The 24,597-nt window shown below is 40.0% G+C and overlaps 1 protein-coding gene across 1 annotated transcript in view; it reads left to right on the forward strand.

Moving 5' to 3' along the window:
* LOC139767104 (uncharacterized) overlaps window positions 1–24,597 on the forward strand; it is a 415,796-nt gene that overhangs the window by 294,075 nt on the left and 97,124 nt on the right. Inside the window, 4 exon segments of the mRNA XM_071696092.1 lie at window positions 2,891–3,076; window positions 7,373–7,463; window positions 7,466–7,491; window positions 15,432–15,601. Coding sequence (XP_071552193.1) covers window positions 2,891–3,076; window positions 7,373–7,463; window positions 7,466–7,491; window positions 15,432–15,601 — 473 coding nt within the window.

Consider the following 24,597-nt stretch of genomic DNA (forward strand, 5'->3'; position numbering starts at 1 on the left):
GATGGATGTGCTGGAAATGAGATGTTTGAGGACAATGTGTGGTGTGAGATGGTTTGATCGAGTGAGTAACGTAAGGGTAAGAGAGATGTGTGGAAATAAAAAGAGCGTGGTTGAGAGAGCAGAAGAGGGTGTTTTGAAGTGGTTTGGGCACATGGAGAGAATGAGTGAGGAAAGATTGACCAAGAGGATATGTGTCGGAGGTGGAGGGAACGAGGAGAAGAGGGAGACCAAATTGGAGGTGGAAAGATGGAGTGAAAAAGATTTTGTGTGATCGGGGCCTGAACATGCAGGAGGGTGAAAGGAGGGCAAGGAATAGAGTGAATTGGAGCGATGTGGTATACCGGGGTTGACGTGCTGTCAGTGGATTGAATCAAGGCATGTGAAGCGTCTGGGGTAAACCATGGAAGGCTGTGTAGGTATGTATATTTGCGTGTGTGGACGTATGTATATACATGTGTAAGGGGGGGGTTGGGCCATTTCTTTCGTCTGTTTCCTTGCGCTACCTCGCAGACGCGGGAGACGGCGACAAAGTATAATAATAAAAAATATATATTCTTCAAAACAAACACCTGATCCACACACCCTCTACCACTTCTGTAACCACACTGCTCTTCCCCAATCTGATGCTCTGTACATACCTTTACCCACTCAATCAATATCCTCCTATACAATTTTCTAGGAATACCCAACAAACTTATATCTCTCTAGTTTCTCTAGTTTGGACACTGACCTGTATCCCCTTTGCCTTTGTACTGTGGCATTATGCATGCATTCCACCAATCTTCAGGACTTCACCATGATGCATACATACATTGAATATCCTTACCAACCATTCAGCAACACAGTCACCCCCTTTCTTGATAAATTCAACTGCAGTACCCTCCAAACTCACTGCCTTGCAGGTTTTTATTGTCCGCAAGTCTTTTTCACTACCTCTTCTCTCTTAACCAGCCCATTCTCCCTGACCCTCTTACTTCACACCCCACCCTGACCAAAATGCCCTACATCTGCCACTCTATCATCAAACACATTTAACAAACCTTCAAAATACTCACTTCATCTCCATCTCACTTCATCACTACCTGTTATCACTTCCTCCCCCTTACCCCTTCATAGATGTTCCCATTTTTCTTCTTGTCTTTAGCATTTGTAATAGCATTTATGCTTTTTCCTTTCATCTACATATGGTGTATGATCTTCAGACATTCCAAAAATCATTATATTTATATCTATCAACCTCCTGGTTTATTAATCTCTTTTACGGTGGTGCCACATGCTGTATAGTTAATTCCATTGGTTTTCATTCATTAGAATATGTATCTCTGGTTTTCACCTTGTGCACTATTTGTACTTAACTGGGAGGGAGTTTACACATTTAGGTTCCACCTCTTGAAAATTTTACGTTATCATACAGTTTCTTGAATTTATGTATGCTATCTGCAGTCATTTTTATTCCATTCATCCACCACTTTCATATTATAAATGTACTTCTTCACATCTTTTTCTTTTTCAAATTTCTTCCTTACTTTTATGTGATGTCCTCTGGTTGCTCTGTTGTTACATCTTTTCAAAGAATTGTTCACCCCTTCACTTTATAGACATTATCAGGTCACCCTTCACTTTTCTCCCTTCCAAGGTGGGCATGTTTAAGGCCTCCAGCCTTTCCTTATATGTCAGCTCTCTAAATTCCAGTACCATCTTTGTTGCCCTCCTTTGAACCTTTTCTATTAGTTTTTTCTGCCTCTTCAAGTATGATGACTTAACTTGAGAAACATATTCGACTTTGAACCCACATGTGGTTTTGTGTTTGACAGACGTGGAAAGGCAGCTTCTGCAAGTCCTTCCCATGTCTCTTATTTTCATATTATTACTTTTTTGTAAGTTGCCTTTGGTTTTGTGGTGTGTTTGTGCTTGTTAATGAATTGTAAATATTTTGGATACAGTAAAACATTCGATTTAATGGACTTATAAGGGGGGAGGGGGTGTCCATTAATGCCAAAAGTCTGTTAAATCGAATGTAGTCTATGGGCCATTTTTAATACATTATTCAGTAACACAATATACGTACAATTCACATGCTTTCTTCTAACGCCTCTATCACTTGAAGTCATTTTGAATTGTAAGGATTGCAAAATTATTTGATAATTACAGTCATTATTTCTTTGTATACAACCTGACCACATGATAGCTTGAGGCAGACTGATACTGAAACAAAGTGAATATACCCCATGCTACTAAAAACAAGTGTGATATTAAATGTGCATGGTATGGCACTTGAGATTTTCAATTTTATATGTTTTTGGAATTATTACTCATGAATGTATTATTATTTACCCTGTCCATTAAGTCCAAAATCTGTTATATCAGTGTCCCTTAAATCAAGGGGTTTACCATACTTAGTTACCACACCCATGAAATACCCAATGCCAGTAGCCTAAGTTATATATATTGAATGCATATGAAGTGCAGTATTTTAGAAATATGGTTATGAATATGTTAGTCTCGTGGGTTTTGCTGTAGTATTTTTTTCCTTTTTTGTAATTGTTCTGTTAATTGCATTGGTGGCTGTTCCATGATACCTATTATTTTGCCCACTAGCACAATCATCATGTCATATTTGTTATGATAAAAGAAACCAAATGATGTAAAATCTGAAAGGATAAGTAGATATAGGACAAAAGATCATGAAATAGTTTACTAACTGAAATAGGCTTGGATATGAAAAAGAAACTCTTGTGGTTTTTATTAAGTACTCTATACAACTGTAGATTTAAGATGGAAAATTTATTCATAATGATTTAACAACCTTGCTATTGACTTCCATTCTGGGAACATTTTTATATAGAGCTTTTTTTTTTTATATGACAAAGTTCTGTTATTTTTCTCACAGATATTTCACGAGGCTCGCCGTAATCTCCCAAGCATCATATATGTCCCACATATTGACCAATGGTGGGGTACAACTTCAGAAACTCTTCGAGCAACATTTATGTCTCTTCTTCATGATATTGACCCTTCTTCACCATTATTGCTACTAGCTACGTCAGATGTGCCCTATGATGAGTTAGATACTGATGTAAGTACAGTGTCTTTGATGTTGGTAATACTTAATTTCAAGGTAGATAACCGACGAAGGATATTTTCTAGCATGTACCTGTAAAACAAGTAATTTACATGAGTTGAATTTATTAGCACCTTAGCACATTGACTTGCTAATAACAGTATTCCCTCCCACACATAGGGTTAGTAGTAACTCTGTGGCACAGAAATATTGCTGTGTGCTGTATTTTTCCTTTTTTTTTTCATATGAAACCACCAACATTTTGTATAAGATTGGTCGCTCACATAAAAGAAAAAAACAGAAATACCATAAAGTTGGGCGTTGTATTTTTCAGTACAGCCAATACATGTTTTGCCAACAAGAAACCAAGCACAATATGTGGTAAATAACAAAAGTGAAAAGAAAAAAACAAATTGGATAATGAGTAATTCTAAGGCTGAAAAAAGTGTTGGAATTTTTTTTTTATTTTTTGCTATTTTTAGCTTTTACCCATACTTTTTATTTTTTATTATTTTTTTATTTACCCATTTGTTAGTATAAGTGTCTAGGTATAAAGGAATATTGTTAGCATGTATAGTTTTGACTGTGCAATTAGAATAAAAAAAAGATTCATCTCCATGTACCAATGCAGCGTGCTGTTACTCTACATACTTGAAGTATATGATAATAATATATACCTTTTAGTGGAAGGTATTAATTATACATACCTTTTTGTGGAAGGTATTAAGAGTATATGGTGTGGGAGGTAAGTTGCTAGAAGCAGTGAAAAGTTTATTCCAAGGATGTAAGACATGTATATGAGAAGGAAGAGAAGAAAGTGATTGGTTCCCATTGAATGTCAGTTTGCGGCAGGGGTGCGTGATGTCTCCATGGTTGTTTAATTTGTTTATTGATGGGGATGATAGGGAGGTGAATGCAGGAGTTGTGAAGAGAGGGGCAAGTATGCAGTCTGTTGTGGATGAGAAGGCTTGGGAAGTGAGTCAGTTGTTGTTTGCTGATGATACAGCGCTGGTGGCTGATTCGGATTAGAAACTGCAGAAGCTGGTGACTGAGTTTGGTAAAGTGTGTGAAAGAAGAAAGCTGAGAGTAAATGTGAATAAAAGTATGGTTATTAGGTTCAGTAGGGTTGAGGGACAAGTTAATTTGGAGGTAAGTTTTGATGGAGAAAAACTGGAGGAAGTGAAGTGTTTTAGATATCTGGGAGTGGATTTAGCAGCAGATGGAACCATGGAAGTGAGAGTAAGTCACTGATTGGGAAAGGGGGCAATGGTTCTGGGAGCGTTGAAGAATGTGTGGAATGTGAGAACGTTATCTTGGAGAACAAAATTGGGTATGTTTGAAGGAATAGTGGTTCCAATAGTGTTATATGGTTGCGAGGCATGGGCTATAGATAGGGTTGTACGGAGGAGGGTGGACGTGTTGGAAATGAAATGTTTGAGGAGAATATGTGGTGCGGGGTAGTTTGATCGAGTAAGTAATGAAAGGGTAAGAGAGATGTGTGGTAATAAAAAGAGTATGGTTGAGAGAGTAGAAGAGGGTGTGTTGAAATGGTTTGGTCATATGGAGTGGATGAGTGAGGTAAGATTGACAAAGAGGATATATGTGTCAGAGGTAGAGGGAACGAGGAGAAGCAGGAGACCAATTAGAGGTGGAAGGATGTAGTGAAAAAGAATTTGAGCGATCAGGGCCTGAACATACAGGAGGGTGAAAGGTGTGCTAGGAATAGAGTGAATTATGGAATACCGGGGTCGATGTGCTGTCAGTGCATTGAACCAGGCCATGTGAAGTGTCTGGGGTAAACCATGTAAAGTTTTGTGGGGCCTGGATGTGGAAAGGGAGGTGTGGTTTCTGTGCATTACACATGACAGCTAGAAACTGAGTGTGAACGAATGTGGCCTTTGTTGTCTTTTCCTAGCTCTACCTGCACGCATGTTGGGAGGGGGGATGCTTATTCATGTGTGGTGGGGTGGTGACTGGAATGGATGGAGGCAGCAAGTATGAAGATGTACATGTGTATATATTTATATGTCTGTGTATGTCTATGTATGTATACGTTGAAATGTATAGGTATGTAAGTATATGTACGTGTTTGGGCGTTTATGTATGTACATGCGCATGTGGGTGGGTTGGACGATTGTTTTGTCTGTTTCCTAGCTAACGCAGGAAACGGGGATTAAGTATAATAGAAAATATAGTTATATATGTCCTTCTAGTATTATACTGAAACAACAAAGCTGTATTTTACAACAATTTTAACTTGTTGTATGCTTAAGGGAGTTCCGTAGGATGCTGTAAGTAGGGCAGTGCTGATGGTGTGCACCACTTTAGCCTGACTTGGGAGAAGAGGCAGCAGGGGGAAAGTCATATTGCAGGATGCTGCATTTCTGCTGTGCAGTATTCCTGTGCATCCAGGCAGAGTCATTAGAAGCCAACAGAACAGACTCAGGGACAATGTTGCTGCCATCAGATTCAGGGTTGTTAAATCATTCTCGAGAGTTGAATTTATCATGTGGTAAGGTATGATCAATTTAGTCATCATCAGATGCTGACAATATGCATATGAGGAAAATATTTGGTGTGAGGTGGTTTGATCAAGTAAGTAATGAAAGGGTAAGAGAGACATATGGAAATAAAATGTGTGGTTGAGAGAGCAGAAGAGGGTGTGTTGAAATGGTTTGGACATATGGAGAGAATGAGAGGAAAGATTGACAAATAGGATATATGTGTCAGAGGTGGAGGAAACAAGGAGAAGCAGACCAATTTGGAGGTGGAAGGATGGAGTGAAAAAGATTTTGAGCAATCAGAGCGTGAACATACAGGAGGGTGAGAGGCGTGCAAGGAGTAGAGTGAATTGGAACGATATGGTATACCGGGGTCAACGTGGTCTGAACCAGGGCATGTGATGCGTCTGGGGTAAACAATGGAATGGTGTGTGGGGCCTGGATGTGGATAGGAAGCTGTGGCTTCAGTGCATTATACATGACAGCTAGAGTCTGTATGTGAATGAATGTGGACTTTTTTGTCTGTTTTCCTGGCTGAAACTGGGAGTAGTGATGCTGTTTCCTGTGGGGTGGAATGGATGAAGGCAATTAAGTATAAATATGTACATGCATAAAATGTATATGTCTGTTGTGTATGTATGTATATGTACATATTTGGGCATTTATGTGTATATGAGTGGATGGGCCATCCCTCGTCTGTTTCCTGGCACTACCTTGCCGATGCGGGAAACACTGATTATGTATAATGAATAAATGAATAGATAATCTATTTATTATTTTTTATACATAATTGCCGTTTCCCACATCAGTGAGGCAGTTAGGAAACAAAGAATGGCCCATCTACTCATTTACATATATAGATGTATGTAAACGAGTATATATGCACATGTACATATCAACATCTACATACATATACATCACATACACAGACATATACATATTTACATATGTACTTATTCATACTTGCTTGCCTTCATCCATTACTGTCACTACCCTGCCCCACAGGAAACAGCATCACTGCCCCCACTTCAGTGAGGTAGCTCCAGGAAAACAGATGAAGAAGGCCATATTCGTTCACACTCAGTCTAGCTGTCAGGTTTAATGTTTGTATACAATCGGATGTGCCATTCTTCATCTGTTTTGTGATGCTAACATGGGAATTGGTGATCAAGTATGCAAAAAAATGTATGGATTTGGTGATATCCAGATGCTGGGTTGTTGTTGCCCTAAAAGTCCTAATTGTATTTGGAAACTTGCTGATGTCTTTTTATAAGGTAGGTTTTTGAAGGATTGCCAGGAGACATCTTGACAGTCTTAATTGAATGTATTACTTATTTTATACTGTGGTTGTCTGAAGAAAGGATAACCAGGGATTCTCTATATTTGCACCTAGATAGTCCCTAGGTTTTGTGTTCAAGACTGTATATATGTGCAAACATATCTGTTGTTTTAGTGCATAGGTTTTAGCTTTATAAATTGAATATCTATGATTATCATATGTATACGATAAATTCATTGCAATGGATTTAGTTTTCCTCTATATTATTACAAGTGATAAGTCCTGTGTTTGGATTAGAATTTTTTTGTTTTTTACCACACTCATTTGATGTTTCTTTCATGAATGAATCTTATGTTAGTAGGTGGACAACATCCTTATTATGCTCCTGTTTTGAATTTGCTTGAAGCATGTTTTTAAAGTTGTGCATCTTTGAGGTCTTGATTTCATTTTCAGGAAAATTTTGAGAATCTGTATGAGTCAGTGTATTTTTTCTAGGTTGTATACATAAGACTCCTCTGTTGCCTTCTCCAGGTTCAGATGCTTTTTAGTGTATATCGTGGGGAGATGATGGCTGTAACCAACCCATTAGAAGATGAAAGAAGACAATTTTTTAAACCCCTCTTCATACAGATATGCTTCAAAAGCCAAAGGTAATGTTTCTCAAGTGTTGACCGTACATTTTTTTACTTTTTATTCAATTATGTTATTTTGAAATAACATAATGCATGCATAGTGCTATTGTGCATGCATAGTGCCATTGTACAAAGGCAAAGGGGATAAAGGTGAATGTTCAGATTACAGAGGCATAAGTTTGTTGAGTATTCCTAGGAAATTATACGGGAGGGTATTGATTGAGAGGATAAAGGCATGCACAGAGCATCAGATTGGGGAAGAGCAGTGTGGTTTCAGAAATGGTAGACGGATCCGTGGGTCAGTTGTTTGCTTTGAAGAATGTATGTGAGAAATACTTAGAAAAAGAGATGGATTTGTATGTAGCATTTATGGATCAGGAGAAGTCATGTGATAGATTGGATAGAGATGCTTTGTGGAGGTTTTAAGAGTATATGGTGTAGGAGGTAAGTTGGTAGAAGTGAAAAGTTTTTACTAAGAATGTAAGGCATGTGTACAGGTAGGAAGAGAGGAAAGTGATTGGTTCCCAGTGAATGTCAGTGTGCGGCAGGGGTGCTTGATGTCTCCATTGTTGTTTGATTTGTTTATGGACGAGGTGGTTAGGGAGGTAAATGCAAGTTTTGGAGAGAGGGGCAAGTATGCAGTCTGTTGTTGATGAGAGGGCTAGGGAAGTGAGTCAGTTGTTTTTTGCTGATGATACAGTGCTGATGGCTGATTCGGGTGAGAAACTGGAGAAGCTGGTGACTGAGTTTGGTAGTGTGTGTGAAAGAAGAAAGTTGAGAGTAAATGTGAATAAGAGCAAGGTTATTAGGTTAAGTAGGGTTAAGGGACAAGTAAATTGGTTGGTAAGTTTGAATGGAAAAAAGCTGGAGGAAGTGAAGTGTTTTATATATCTGGGAATGGATTTAGCAGCGGATGGAAGCAGAAGTGAGTCACAGGGTGGGGGAGGGAGCGAAGGTTCTGGGAGCATTGAAAAATGCGTGGAAGGCGAGAATGAAATCTTGGAGAGCAAAAATGGGTATGTTTGAAGGAATAGTGGTTCCAACAATGTTATATGGTTTGCAAGGCATGGGCTTTAGAAAGGGTTGTGTGGGGAAGGTTGGATGTGTTGGAAATGAAATGTTTGAGGACAATATGTGGTGTGAGGCAGTCTGATCGAGTAAGTAATGAAAGGGTAAGAGAGATGTGTGATAATAAAAGAGTGTGGTTAAGATAGCAGAAGAGGGTGTGTTGAAATGGTTTGGACATATGGAGAGAATGAGTGAGGAAAGATTGACAAAGAGGATATATGTGTCAGATGGAGGGAAAAAGGAGAAGCAGGAGACCAAATTGGAGGTGAAAGGATGGAGTGAAAAAGATTTTAAGCAATCAGGGTCTGAAGAAACAGGAGGGTGAAAGGCTTGCAAGGAATAAAGAGAATTGGAACGATATGGCATACCGGGGTCAACTAGCTGTCAATGGATTGAACCAGGGAATGTGAAGCGTCTTGGGTATACCATGGAAAGGTGTGTAGGGCGTGGATGTGGAAAGGGAGCTGTGGTTTCTGTGCATTACATATGACAGCTAGAGACTGTATGTGAACGTATGTGGCCTTTTTTTTTTTTTTTTTTTTTCTTGTGGCACTGCCTTGCTTGGGGTGAATGCTATTTTGTGTGTGGTGGGGTGGCGACAGGAATGGATGAAGGCAGCAAGTATGGATATGTACATGTGTATGTATATATGTATATGTATGTATATGTGTGTGTGTGTGGATGTTTATGTATATACATGTGCATGTGGGTGGGTTGGGCCATTCCTTGTCTGTTTCCTTGAGCTACCTCGCTAACGCGGGAGACGGCAATTGAGTATAATAAAAGAAATAATAATAAGGATAAAACCATTATGAGTCTCAAAATAGAGACTGAGAAATCACATAGATCTCTGTTGTACAAAGCGCACTTCTATGGAAATACAGGTAAAGGGACGAGAGACCCTAACAACATACCAGATATTGCCCATTAAGTCTCCTTAAAATCTTTAAAAAATCACTAGGGAGGTGAATGCAAGAGTTTTGGAAAGAGGGGCAAGTATGAAGTCTGTTGTGGATGAGAGAGCTTGGGAAGTGAGTCAGTTGTTTGCTGATGATACAGCGCTGGTAGCTGATTCATGTGAGAAACTGCAGAAGCTGGTGCCTCAGTTTGGTAGAGAGTGTGAAAGAAGAAAGTTGAGAGTAAATGTGAATAATAGTAAGGTTATCAGGTACGGTAGGTTTGAGGGTCAACTCAATTGGGAGGTAAGTTTGAATGGAGAAAAACTGGAGGAAGTAAAGTGTTTTAAATATCTGGGAGTGGATTTGGCAGCGGATGGATCCATGGAAGTGGAAGTGAATCATAGGGTGGGGGAGGGGGCGAAAATTCTGGGAGAGTTGAAGAAGGTGTGGAAGTCAAGAACATTATCTTGGAAAGCAAGAATGGGTATGTTTGAAGGAATAGAGGTTCAAACAATGTTGTATGGTTGCGAGGCATGGGCTATGGATAGAGTTGTGCACAGGAGGGTGGATGTGCTGGAAATGAGATGTTTGAGGACGATATGTGGTGTGAGGTGGTTTGATCGAGTAAGAAATAATGGGTAAGAGAGATGTGTGGTAATAAAAAGAGTGTGGTTGAGATAGCAGAAGAGGGTGTTTTAAAATGGTTTGGTCACATGGAGCGAATGAGTGAGGAAAGATTGACCAAGAGGATATATGTGTCAGAGGTGGAGGGAACAAGGAGAAGTGAGAGACCAAATTGGAGGTGGAAAGATGGAGTGAAAAAGATTTTGAGTGATCGGGGCCTTAACATGCAGGAGGGCGAAAGGCGTGCAAGGAATAGAGTGAATTGGAACGATGTGGTAAACTGAGGTCGACGTGTTGTCAATGGATTGAACCAGGGCATGTGAAGCGTCTGGGATAAACCATGGAAAGTTGTGTGGGGCCTGGATGTGGAAAGGGAGCTGTGGTTTCGGTGCATTATTACATGACAGCTAGAGACTGAGTGTGAATGAATGTGGCCTTTGTTGTCTTTTCCTAGCGCTCCCTCGCACACATGAGGGGGGAGGGGGTTGTTATTCCATGTGTGGTGAGGTGGCAATGGGAATAAATAAAGGCAGACTGTATGAATTATGTACATGTGTATATATGTATATGTCTGTGTGTGTATATATATGTATACATTGAGATGTATAGGTATGTATATTTTGCACGTGTGGACGTGTATGTATATACATGTGTATGTGGGTGGGTTGGGCCATTCTTTCATCTGTTTCCTTGTGCTGCCTCGCTAACGCGGGAGACAGCGACAAAGCAAAATAATGAAAAATAAACATAGACATTTACATATATACACATGTACATAATTCATACTTCCATAGTTCCATCCTCTGCTAAGTCCACTCCCAGATATATAAAACACTTCACTTCCTCCAGTTTTTCTCTATTCAAACTTACCTCCCAGTTGACTTGTCCCTCAACCCTATTGTACCTAATGATCCTGCTCGTATTCATATTTACTCTTAGCTTTCTTCTTTCACACATTTCACCAAATTCAGTCACCAGCTTCTGCAGTTTCTCACCCGAATCAGCCACCAGCACCGTATCATCAGCAAACAACAACTGACTCACTTCCCAAGCTCTCTCATCCACAACATACTGCATACTTGCCCCTCTCTCCAAAACTCTTGCATGCACCTCCCTAACAAATTAACCATCCATAAACAAATTAAACAACCATGGAGACATCACGCACCCCTGCCGCAAACCGACATTTACTGGGAACCAATCACTTTCCTCTCTTCCTACTCGTACACATGTCTTACATCCTCGATAAAGAATTTTCTCTGTTTCTAACAACTTGTCTCCCACACCCTATGTTCTTGATACCTTCCACAAAGCATCTCTATCAACTCTTATGATATGCCTTCTCCAGATCCATAAATAATACATACAAATCCATTTGCTTTTCTAAGTATTTCTCACATACATTCTTCAAAGCAAACACCTGATCCACACATCCTCTACCACTTCTAAAACCACACTGCTCTTTCCCAATTTGATGCTCTGTACATGCCTTCACTCTCTCAATCAGTACCCTCCCAAATAATTTCCCAGGAATACTCAAGAAACTTATACCTCTGTAATTTGAGCACTCGCCTTTACCCCCTTTGCCTTTGTACAATGGCACTAAGCATGCATTCTGCCAATCCTCAGGCACCTCACCATGAGTCATACATACATTAGATATCCTTACCAACCAGTCAACGACACAGTCACCCCCTTTTTTAATAAATTCCACTGCAATACCATCCAAACCCGCTGCCTTGCCAGCTTTCATCTTCCACAAAGCTTTTACTACCTCTTCTCTGTTTACCAAATCATCCTCCCTAACCCTCTCGCTTTGCACACCACCTAGACCAAAACACTCTACATCTGCCAATCTGTCATCTAACACATTCAACAAACCTTCAAAATACTCTTTCCATCTCCTCACATCACCACTTCTTGTTATCACCTCCCCATTATCCCCCTTCACCAATGTTCCCATTTGTTCTCTTATCTTACACACTTTATTTACCTCCTTCCAAAACATCTTTTTATTTTCCCTAAGATATAATGACACTCTCACCCCAACTCTCATTTGCCCTCTTTTTCACCTCTTGCTCCTTTCTCTTGACCTCCTGTCTCTTTCTTTTATACATCTCCCTGTCATTTGCACTATTTCCCTGCAAAACTCGTCCAAATCCCTCTCTCTTCTCTGTCACTAATAATCTTACTTCTTCATCCCACCATTAACTACCCTTTCTAATCTGCCCACCTCCCACGCTTCTCATGCCACAGGCATCTTTTGCGCAAGCCATCACTACTTCTCTAAATACATCCCATTCTTCCCCCACTCCCCTTACGTCCTTTGCTTTCACCTTTTCCCATTCTGCACTCAGTCTCTCCTGGTACTTTCTTATACAAGCCTCCTTCCAAAGCTCACTTACTCACACCACTCTCTTCACCCCAACATTCTCTCTTCTTTTCTGAAAACCTCTACAAATGTTCACCTTCGCCTCCACAAGACAATGATCAGACATCCTTCCAGTTGCACCTCTCAGTCTTTCTTTCGTGCGCCTATCAATTAACACGTAATCCAATAATGCTCTCTGGCCATCTCTCCTACTTACATACGTATACTTATGTATATCTCTCTTTTTAAACCAGGTATTCCCAATCACATGTCGTTTTTCAACACATAAATCTACAAGCTCTTCTCCATTTCCATTCACAACACTGAACACCCCATGCACACCAATTTTTCCCTCAACTGCCACATTACTCACCTTTGCATTCAAATCAGAACTACTAGCACACTCACTCAGCTGCTCCCAAAACACTTGCCTCTCATGATCTTTCTTCTCATGCCCAGGTGCATAGGCACCAATAGTCACCCATCTCTCTCCATCTACTTTCAGTTTTACCCACATCAATCTAGAATTTACTTTCTTACACTCTATCACATACTCCCACCACTCTAGTTTCAGGAGTAGTGCCACTCCTTCCCTTGCTCTTGTCCTCTCACCAACTGCTGACTTTACTCCAAAACATTCACAAACCACTCTTCCCCTTTACCCTTGAGCTTCGTTTCACTCAGAGCCAAAACATCCAGGTTCCTTTCCTCAGACTTACTACCTATCTCTCACATTTAGACACCCCAATCTGAGCCTTTGTGGAGGATGAGCATTCCCCGCATGACCTGTCTTCTGTTTCCACTTTTAGAAAGTTAAAATACAAGGAGGGGAGGGTTTCTAGCTCCCGCTCCCATCCCCTTTAGTTGCCTTCTATGACATGTGAGGAATGTGTGGGAAGTATTCTTTCTCCCCTATCCCCAGGGAAAAAATTTGTAAGAGTTGAAATTGCTTCATATGGATCAGTTGATGTGGTTAATTGCATTTTCCATATCATTTTCTGCACTATTCCCTTCTGTAGGTTCTTATGTAATGCATGAATTTGTAATTATCTTCACACTCAGAAAAGTATAAGAGAAAATAAGTGAAATAGGTGGAAGTCTTACCTCCTTACGATTATATTCATTTTAAAACATTCAACATATGATCAATGAAATGGTATGGTGAATTGTATTATCACTTATTTTTCATACACTGGTCTCTTTTGAAGGTCCATACCTAATGCATGAATAATAATTGTGTGCATATTTAGAACACTTTAAGAGAAAATTGCTAAAGGAGGTGGTATTCTTACCTACAGATACAGTACCTCATGCCACTTCATATTAACACATGCATCTTATAATCAAACAACCAATTTTAAATGTGCATTTTTCTTATATGTTTTTTTCATTGTATTTTTCATTCAAAGGTTTGTACCTAATACATGAATCAGTATTCCTCTACATATTTATAGATGATATGAGAGAAAATAGGTAAAGGAGTTGGGTTATGACAAAACCCAGAATATACTGAAATTAGCTGACATACACCAGAATACCACAGCTTGTCATCCAAATTGCATGCTATTCATTCAGATGAGCTTGTAAGACATTGTTTTAGACAGAATAAGAAAAGATTCTTAGCCAGTCAAGGGAGAGGCATAGTTATTTCACCCTAGTGTTCACGCCATATGTTTTCTAAAACAATAAATCATCCTAAATACCAAAGTAGCAAAGTGAGAAAACTATTTCTCTTTTATGATATGAAAGCATATCATATGAGAATAATAAAACAAGAAAGAAATGAGTGATAAGCCCCACCTTATCAAAGGAGAGTTAAAGAACGTTTGGTAGATTGTATTTTTTATTGATTATTTTCTACACTGTTTTCTAAAGTAGTTTCTTCCCTAAAGCATAAATTAATAGCCAGGTGCAGCCTAAACCTTTTGATGTCCTTAAGCTAAGTCTCATTTATGGGCCTGTCCAGCCATCAAACTCCCCCTAAATTGCAGTCTCTAGAGGGGCTCAAAGCAATGTTTTCAAAGGCGGTCACATTTACATTTCGGTGCTTTGTTATCCCTCCTTTGGCTGTGATTACCATCTGCGTAAGTCTTAGTATGGAATTTATAAGGTTTCTGAGGTATTTGAGGTCCATGTTTTGGGTCCATAAGGTCTTGATATTCTGAATGAGGAAAGGCACTGATAAGGTGTTACAGGAAGCAAGTTTGACTTTCATTTGGTTCCAGCAGTTCTTGATCAGGTTAAGTCTGGGAAGTTCCCAGGCAATTACAGCTGTTGAATATTTTTTTTTAATAACAAATTCATCTCCTTGCTGTCCTCATGGCTGGGGACACTAACCTGCATAAAGTGATCACACATGTGAACCTCATGAAAAGGAAACAGTAAAGTGATCACACATGTGAACCTCTTGAAAAGGAAACAGATGGTCCTTTAGCACCTTAAGGTACTGCTCCAAATTCATTGTGGTGTTTTTAGGTAAGAAGTACAACCATCCCCTACCCATTGCACCACTAAAACATGTCGTGTCTATATCTGAGTGTTTCTCTGTCTTCACTTTGAAACAAGAGGCATACCAGCTGGCACCACCAGCCACTTAACCTCCCCTGCCCTTACTGTACACAATTGAAAGAACTCTCATCAGAAAATGTCACCTTACTCTTGCCTTGCTCTTTAGGGTGAATTGCATGATTAGCAGTGCTTTTCAGGTAAAATAGTTGGAGAATTCATTTAAAGATGCAAACAAAATGACCCTTGGAGCATTAGTGTTTCTACCGTCATTTATGTACACAGATGCTAATTCTTAGATATCACTTTTCCAGATCTTATTTGTGTGCTCTACTCAGTGTAAGATGGTGAACAACATCTTATGTAAATTTCTGTAGATTTTTGTCATTTTCTTTACATTTTCACATTAAAATTTCAACAATTTTCGCCAGAATTATTCTTTCATTCTAATTATTAGTAACATATTATTGATGACTTGTTTGATTCTGTAGGTTCGCCCAAGTAAAAGACAGTTGGAGGAGCTGCCTGTTGCACCAGAACCTGAGCATCGGCAGTTGAATTCAAAAGAGATGAGAAAGCTGGAAGAAATAGAGGAAGCAACACTTAGGGAATTACGTATTTTCCTTCGTGAAATTTGTGCAAAGCTTGCTAGAAATAGAACGTAAGTGTAGGAATTGAACCTATACACTTATCATCCTCTAATACTGTGTTTGTCCTATATTCTTTTCTCATTTGCCATTACCTAAGTATAACTTTATCTTGTGGTTAGGAATATCATCAGCTTGTACATATAAGGTAAAGTCTTGCACATGTTACAGGTTGTATCTCTTTAATCCGGCAACCTTGGGAACTGGCCATTGCCAGACCACAGAAAATGTCAGGCCCTCAGGTTAACACTCTTGTCAGTTACCATAAGCTTAGTTTTACGTGTTCCTGTAGTATTGCTGCAGCCAAGAATTGTGACCCTATCTTTGGAATCCTTACCCCAAGATGGAGACTCCTCAATATCATGGGCAAAGGTTTTTCTTGGCATACGATGCCTATGCAGGGCAGATTTTTCAGTATTATACACTTGTTCTGGTGCTATAAGAATTTAACAGGTTTGTTTATTAGCTCGGCTGCAGTGTAAACAGATTTTGGGGCTTTAGTGCTACTAACAGCACCTCCCTGGTGGCAGATCCACAAACTAAAGGCAACAGGTTCAAAACGTGCCAGACCATGGGAGTTGCCGAACGAGAGAGGTACAATGTGTACCTTCCTACTTCATGAACTAGAGGAACTAAACCACTTTTGTATAGATTGAGTAGACTGAACATTTTTTAGTAGTGCAATTTTCATTAAGTATAGATGGAATGTTTTTATAAGTAAACATGTCTGTTTAGCCATTTCTTCTTAGAATTTAGGAAATAGCATTTTTATGTAAATAATGTATCATATCAAAAATCATAAGTTTTTGAAATCATGATAGGGATGTTTTAACAGTTGTCCAAAGTTTCAGGAACTGAATAGAGGATCTCATTTGTTGTGGGTAGCTAAATACACCCAGTCACCCATTTGCATTGAATCAAGATGTGTGTTTTTATTATTGTACAGTTGATGTATCAGTCCCATACACAAAGTGTGCTAATGGGGGTTCTCTACCTACCCCACAAAAAACATGCTAATCACTAGACATGTTGGATAGTCAGACCAGCTTGCACTCTGTCACCACATAGTTCTTGTTTAGTGAGCATTGACTTACTGCACCTTGTGTCAGACTTGATATTTTGAATTGAGCCTAACCTAAACATCCAGCAGGTATCCCTAACAAGGAAATGATGCCAAGAAGATTTTCATGCTGGAAGAAAAGTTAACAATAATTAAGTAGCTGGAGCAAGGGGAGCATCTCCCTAAAATAATTCAAGGAATAGTGTGAATGAATCCAGCAGTCACTCTGTATGGAAGAATGCTGACATCATTAAGGAAGCCATTTTTGAAGATACATCAGTTTTAGCTAGAATTACATTTCATGCAAAATCTACTGTAAGAAAAGAGGGAGAAGTGAGTGTACAGGATGAGAAGCAGAAATGTCCTCATTGTTATGATTATTTAAGGAAAGTTATTACAACTTTTTAAAGTAGAAAGATGATATTGGAGTATATCACCAACTATTTAGTACTTATGACAAGATTTTGCCCTGATGGCATAGCTATCATGTAGCGTTCACTGTAGACCTTCATAAGTTTGATGAAAAAGACTTTACCTCTGCAATATTGCATAGTTATCAATTCTAGGTTCATGTGGGATTGAATTCAACCACACGTCAAGTTTCCTTCTAAATATCTCTTGTTGCTCCTTGTATGTTTCTTACTTCTCTCAATACAATTATTGTAGGAGGAGGAGCTTAGCCTACTGAAATGTGATGTTTGAAAGAAGTAGTTGTCCCTCCATCATCCATGGATTTCACTACCTTGAAGATATTGATAAAATACAAGTCAGCCCCCTGCTTTGTCTTAAAAACTCGATTCTGCCATGAGTGTAATCAATAAGCTCTTCCAGTCTTCTTTTTGAGGGGACTGGTTTCCTCCCTGCAGCAACCTAAGTGGGAGTAGTCTGAAGTCCTGAGCTTGTTACAGTCAGATTACTTTGGCCTCATAGTGCCTTAGAATTTATTTCATAACTTTTTTCTTGTTTGCTAATGTTGCTGTGAAAAAAGTTAGTAAGGTATACAAAGTGCCCAGACATAAGACCTTCTTTTTGATGACTTAGCTTGGATCAAGATAAATCCAAAACCTGGGTCTGTGGAAAAAGTCAAACAAATAGATGTAGAAATATATGTTACGATTTGTTCTTGGGAGACAGCAGCTAAAGAACATCATTCCATATGCTCAGATAAATCTGAGAGAATTTATCGAGATCACTTGAACTATTGAAGGGAACATATGTTTGTTCATTCAAGAAGCTTTCAACCTCTTTAGGTAAGAAACATCTTTTCTTAAATGAACAGACATATTTTGTTGACCCAACTTAGCATGTACACAAGAGACTGTAGTATTAGGAACATTTCTTTGAAGATCATTAAAAGTGGTGTCTGACATTTTTGTAACACTTTTATTAAATGGTGCCTAACTGAATATTCATCTGGATGGGGCAGATAGACCCACATGTACTACAGTATAGCTCATAAAGTAACTTTCTTGCCTTACTCTACCCTTCTTTTTTAAGAAAGGTTTTCTTTAGCCATCCTCCTCTGTATTATTATGCTCTCAGAGCTCATAATGTGACCATGGAGAGAAATATAAGTTATGAGGTAAGAAAACTTTTTCTGCAGGGCATTGTCCTGTGAACAGGTTTTTCCAGTGTAGTGTTTTCTGAACTTCCTTACCATCATTTTTAAAGAATATTTTTCGTAACTAATGGGAAACACCATTGGGTCAACATTTTTGAAAAATTTTGAGGCCAGCAGGTGATGACATCTACACCAAGTGAACATTGCTGATTGATTGATGGGTGGACCCTGGTCAAGCCAGCAGGCTGCTATCATTGAGTACATGGTTAGCAAGGATTGATGGAGTCACTTACCTCACCAGAAGCAGGCAGTTTGAGTTTTTAACCCCATACAACCCATGAGATTTCCTCTGTGTTTGTGGTACACAGTACTGGAATATTTTCATCCTTCAAAACTAACTTTATTTGAAATTCTTTTACTAGGATAGAAATAATGTATTTGATACATCACAAGCCTTGAACAGTAATTTGTCCATTATTTTTGGAACCTTATGTTTTTCTCAAAATAAGGTAGGTTAGAATTTTAAAGGAATGGCTTATTAGAAATAATGCAGTAACAGTCTTTAGTTTCGCTGATTCATGCACATAAAAGACACCACCAGGTTACTATATTTTAAGTTTAGATTACTTTTGTTGAATAATTCATGTGGCATAAATCAGGAATTAAGATTGGTTTGGGAAAAATACTCAAAGATCTTAATTTGTGAAGTGTGAATTTTAAGGTAAATAACTCTGGAGGTAAAATGGTCTTTTAAAGCATGCCTTTTTGCAGATGATTTTTCATGTTTTGCTTTTGTCATATATCATGATCTTTTCATTCAACACATTGTTAAAACTTCATTTTCCATGTGCTTCCACTTCTGATATTTTGATTTTTCAGTTCATTTTACACTTCATGACTTCTTTCCACAATTATACCTGGGCTCCTTCATCTAACCCCTAACATACCTCGATCATGGGTTAAGAATATTGAATTTCCTTTTCTGATTTGAAATGTTTAGTAGGACTAGTTGGTATGCAGCCATCTACCATAAAGGTATATTGCCTTTACTACCCACCTGGGTATTGGGAGAGAGAGTGACAGCAGCATAGTGAGCCAGTATATCAGTGTTTATCAAGTTGCACTCCTCAGACTCAGGTAGCTGTCTTTCCTTTCTGCATCGCTTACACGTGGACTGCTGACATTGTCCAAAAACATACAATATCTTCCTCTCATTTATAACACTGACAGTGCTTAACTCACAGCACATTCTTCATAACTCTAGATTTTCCCATGATGAGTAATATGCTCTAGCCCTGCCTTTTGGCAAAATTATAAGAGCAGGAGATAAAAGTAGTAGTAGGAACACTAGGCAGGAGCATTAGGTGGAAACATTAGTTAGAAGTAATGAGTTGGAATTTCAGGTGATCATGTAAGGTAGAGCCAGTCTATAGGAGCATTAGGTAGGAGCCTCAGAAACCACTGTGCTAAAGTTATCGTCTGCCAGTGCCCTTAACTGTTAAGGGTGAGGCACAAAAGACTAAGAAGTGGCACCGGAGTTCGCTAGTTATGATGACTCCTTTGCCTTGGCCACCCCTTTGAGGGAGCTCCTAAGGGTAACGTTTACTAGAGATATAGACAGATTAGATATACCGTATTTTATTTATATTTATTTATTTATTTTGCTTTGTCGCTGTCTCCTGCGTTAGCGAGGTAGCGCAAGGAAACAGACGAAAGAATGGCCCAACCCACCCACATACACATGTATATACATACACGTCCACACACACAAATATACATACCTATACATCTCAATGTATACATATATATATATATATACACACACAGACATATACATATATACACATGTACATAATTCATACTGTCTGCCTTTATTCATTCTCATTGCCACCCCGCCACACATGAAATAACAACCCCCTCCCCCCTCGTGTGTGGGGTAGTGCTAGGAAGACAACAAAGGCCCCATTCATTCACACTCAGTCTCTAGCTGTCATGTAATAATGCACCGAAACTACAGCTCCCTTTCCACATCCAGACCCCACAGAACTTTCCATGGTTTACCCCAGACGCTTCACATGCCCTGGTTCGATCCATTGACAGCACGTCGACCCCAGTATACCACATCGTTCCAATTCACTCTGTGCCTTGCACGCCTTTCACCCTCCTGCATGTTCAGGCCCCGATCACTCAAAATCTTTTTCACTCCATCTTTCCACCTCCAATTTGGTCTCCCACTTCTCCTCGTTCCCTCCACCTCTGACACATATATCCTCTTGGTCAATCTTTCCTCACTCATTCTCTCCATGTAACCAAACCATTTCAAAACACCCTCTTCTGCTCTCTCAACCACACTTTTTATTACCACACATCTCTCCTACCCTATTATTACTTACTCGATCAAACCACCTCACACCACATATTGTCCTCAAACATCTCATTTCCAGCACATCCACCCTCCTCCGTACAACTCTATCCATAGCCCACGCCTCGCAACCATATAACATTGTTGGAACCACTATTCCTTCAAACATACCCATTTTTGCTTTCCGAGATAATGATCTTGACTTCCACACATTCTTCAAGGCTCCCAGAATTTTCGCCCCCTCCCCCACCCTATGATTCACTTTCACTTCCATAATTCCATCCGCTGCCAGATCCACTCCCAGATATCTAAAACACTTCACTTCCTCCAGTTTATCTCCATTCGAACTTACCTCCCAATTGACTTGACCCTCAACCCTACTGTACCTAATAACCTTGCTCTTATTCACATTTACTCTCAATTTTCTTCTTTCACACACTTTACCAAACTCAGTCACCAGCTTCTGCAGTTTCTCACATGAATCAGCCACCAGCGCTGTATCATCAGCGAACAACAACTGACTCACTTCCCAAGCTCTCTCATCCACAACAGACTGCATACTTGCCCCTCTTTCCAAAACTCTTGCATTTACCTCCCTAACAACCCCATCCATAAACAAATTAAACAACCATGGAGAAATCACACACCCCTGCCACAAACCAACATTCACTGAGAACCAATCACTTTCATCTCTTCCTACACGTACACATGCCTTACATCCTCGATAAAAACTTTTCACCGCTTCTAACAACTTGCCTCCCACACCATATATTCTTAATACCTTCCACAGAGCATCTTTATCAACTCGCTATCATATGCCTTCTCCAGATCCATAAATGCTACATACAAATCCATTTGCTTTTCTAAGTATTTCTCACATGCATTCTTCAAAGCAAACACCTGTCCCACACATCCTCTACCACTTATGAAACCATACTGCTCTTCCCCAATCTGATGCTCTTTATGTGTCTTCACCCTCTCAATCAATACCCTCCCATATAATTTCTTAGGAATACTCAACAAACTTATACCTCTGTAATTTGAGCACTCCCCTTTATCCTTTGCCTTTGTACAATGGCACTATGCAAGCATTCCACCAATCCTCAGGCACCTAACTATGAATCATACAGTCACCCTCTTTTTTAATAAATTCCACTGCAATACCATCCAAACTGGCTGCCTTGCCGGCTCTCATCTTCCGCAAAGCTTTTACTACCTCTTCTCTGTTTACCAAATCATCCTCCCTAACCCTCTCACTTTGCACAACACCTCGACCAAAACACCCTATATCTGCCACTCTATCATCAAACACATTCAACAAATCTTCAAAATACTCACTCCATCTCCTTCTCACATCACCACTACTTGTTATCACCTCCCCATTAGCCCCATTCACTGAAGTTCCCATTTGTTCCTTTGTCTTACGCACTTTATTTACCTCCTTCCAAAACATCTTTTTATTCTCCCTAAAATTTGATGATACTCTCTCACCCCAACTCTCATTTGCCCTCTTTTTCACCTCTTGCACCTTTCTCTTGACCTCCTGCCTCTTTCTTTTATATATCTCCCACTCATTTGCATTATTTCCCTGCAAAAATCATCCAAATGCCTCTTCTCTTTCACTAATAATCGTACTTCATCATCCCACCACTCACTAACCTTTCTAATCTACCCACCTCCCACACTTCTCATGCCACAATCATCTTTTAGGCAAGCCATCACTGCTTCCCTAAATACATCCCATTCCTCCCCCACTCCCCTTACCTCCTTTGTTCTCACCTTTTTCCATTCTGTACTCAGTCTCTCCTGGTACTTCCTCACCTCAAGTCTCCTTCCCAACCTCACTTACTCTCACCACTTTCTTCACCCCAACATTCTCTCTTTTTTCTGAAAACCTCTACAAATCTTCACCTTCGCCTCCTCAAGATAATGATCAGACATTGAGCACAATGTGTGGTGTGAGGTGGTTTGATCGAGTAAGTAACGTAAGGGTAAGAGAGATGTGTGGAAATAAAAAGAGCGTGGTTGAGAGAGCAGAAGAGGGTGTTTTGAAATGGTTTGGGCACATGGAGAGAATGAGTGAGGAAAGATTGACCAAGAGGATATATGTGTCGGAGGTGGAGGGAACGAGGAGAAGAGGGAGACCAAATTGGAGGTGGAAAGATGGAGTGAAAAGGATTTTGTGTGATCGGGGCCTGAACATGCAGGAGGGTGAAAGGAGGGCAAGGAATAGAGTGAATTGGAGCGATGTGGTATACCGGGGTTGACGTGCTGTCAGTGGATTGAATCAAGGCATGTGAAGCGTCTGGGGTAAACCATGGAAAGCTGTGTAGGTATGTATATTTGCGTGTGTGGACGTATGTATATACATGTGTATGGGGTGGGTTGGGCCATTTCTTTCGTCTGTTTCCTTGCGCTACCTCGGAAATGCAGGAGACAGCGACAAAGCAAAAAAAAAAAAAAAAAAAAATCCCTCCAGTTGCACCTCTCAGCACATTAACATCCAAAAGTCTCTCTTTCGCACGCCTGTCAATTAACACATAATCCAATAACGCTCTCTGGCCATCTCTCCTACTTACATACGTATACTTATGTATATCTCTCTTTTTAAACCAGGGATTCCCAATCACCAGTCCTTTTTCAGCACATAAATCTACAAGCTCCTCACCATTTCCATTTACAACACTGAACACCTCATGTATACCAATTATCCCCTCAACTGCCACATTACTCACCTTTGCATTCAAATCACCCTTCACTAAAACCCGGTCTCGTGCATCAAAACCACTAACACAATCATTCAGCTGCTCCCAAAACACTTGCCTCTCATGATCTTTCTTCTCATGCCCAGGTGCATATGCACCAATAATCACCCATCTCTCTCCATCAACTTTCAGTTTTACCCATATCAATTTAGAGTTTACTTTCTTACACTCTATCACACTCCCACCACTCCTGTTTCAGGAGTAGTGCTACTCCTTGTCTTGCTCTTGTCCTCTCACTAACCCCTGACTTTACTCCCAAGACATTCCCAAACCACTCTTCCCCTTTACCCGTGAGCTTCGTTTCACTCAGAGCCAAAACATCCAGGTTCCTTTCCTCAAACATACTACCTATCTCTCCTTTTTTCTCATCTTGGTTAAATCCACACACATTTAGACACCCCAATCTGAGCCTTCGAGGAGGATGAGCACTCCCCGTGTGACTCCTTCTTCTGTTTCCCCTTTTAGAAAGTTAATGTATGAGGAGGGGATGGTTTCTATTCCCCCGCTCCCGTCCCCTCTAGTCGCCTTCTACGACACATGAGGAATGTGTGGGAAGTATTCTTTCTCCCCTATCCCCAGGGATATACCTTATACATATGTGTGGTGTGAGGTGGTTTGATTGAGTAAGTAATGTAAGGGTAAGAGAGATGTGTGGAAATAAAAAGAGCGTGGTTGAGAGAGCAGAAGAGGGTGTTTTGAAATGGTTTGGGCACATGTAGAGAATGAGTGAGGAAAGATTGACCAAGAGGATATATGTGTCGGAGGTGGAGGGAACGAGGAGAAGTGGGAGACCAAATTGGAGGAAGAAAGATGGAGTGAAAAAGATTTTGTGTGATCGGGGCCTGAACATGCAGGAGGGTGAAAGGAGGGCAAGGAATAGAGTGAATTGGATCGATGTGGTATACCGGGGTTGACGTGCTGTCAGTGGATTGAATCAGGGTATGTGAAGCGTCTGGGGTAAACCATGGAAAGCTGTGTGGGGCCTGGATGTGGAAAGGGAGCTGTGTTTTCGGGCATTATTGCGTGGCAGCTAGAGACTGAGTGTTAACGAATGGGGCCTTTGTTGTCTTTTCCTAGTGCTACCTCGCACACATGAGGGGGGAGGGGGAAGGTCTTCCATGTGTGGCGAGGTCTCGATGGGAGTGAACGGGGGCAGACAGTGTGAATTGTGTGCATGGGTATATATGTATGTGTCTGTGTATGTATATATATGTGTACATTGAGATGTATAGGTATGTATATTTGCGTGTGTGGACGTGTGT

This window comes from Panulirus ornatus, chromosome 4, assembly GCF_036320965.1.
Source record: "Panulirus ornatus isolate Po-2019 chromosome 4, ASM3632096v1, whole genome shotgun sequence".
Taxonomy (NCBI): Eukaryota; Metazoa; Arthropoda; class Malacostraca; order Decapoda; family Palinuridae; genus Panulirus; species Panulirus ornatus.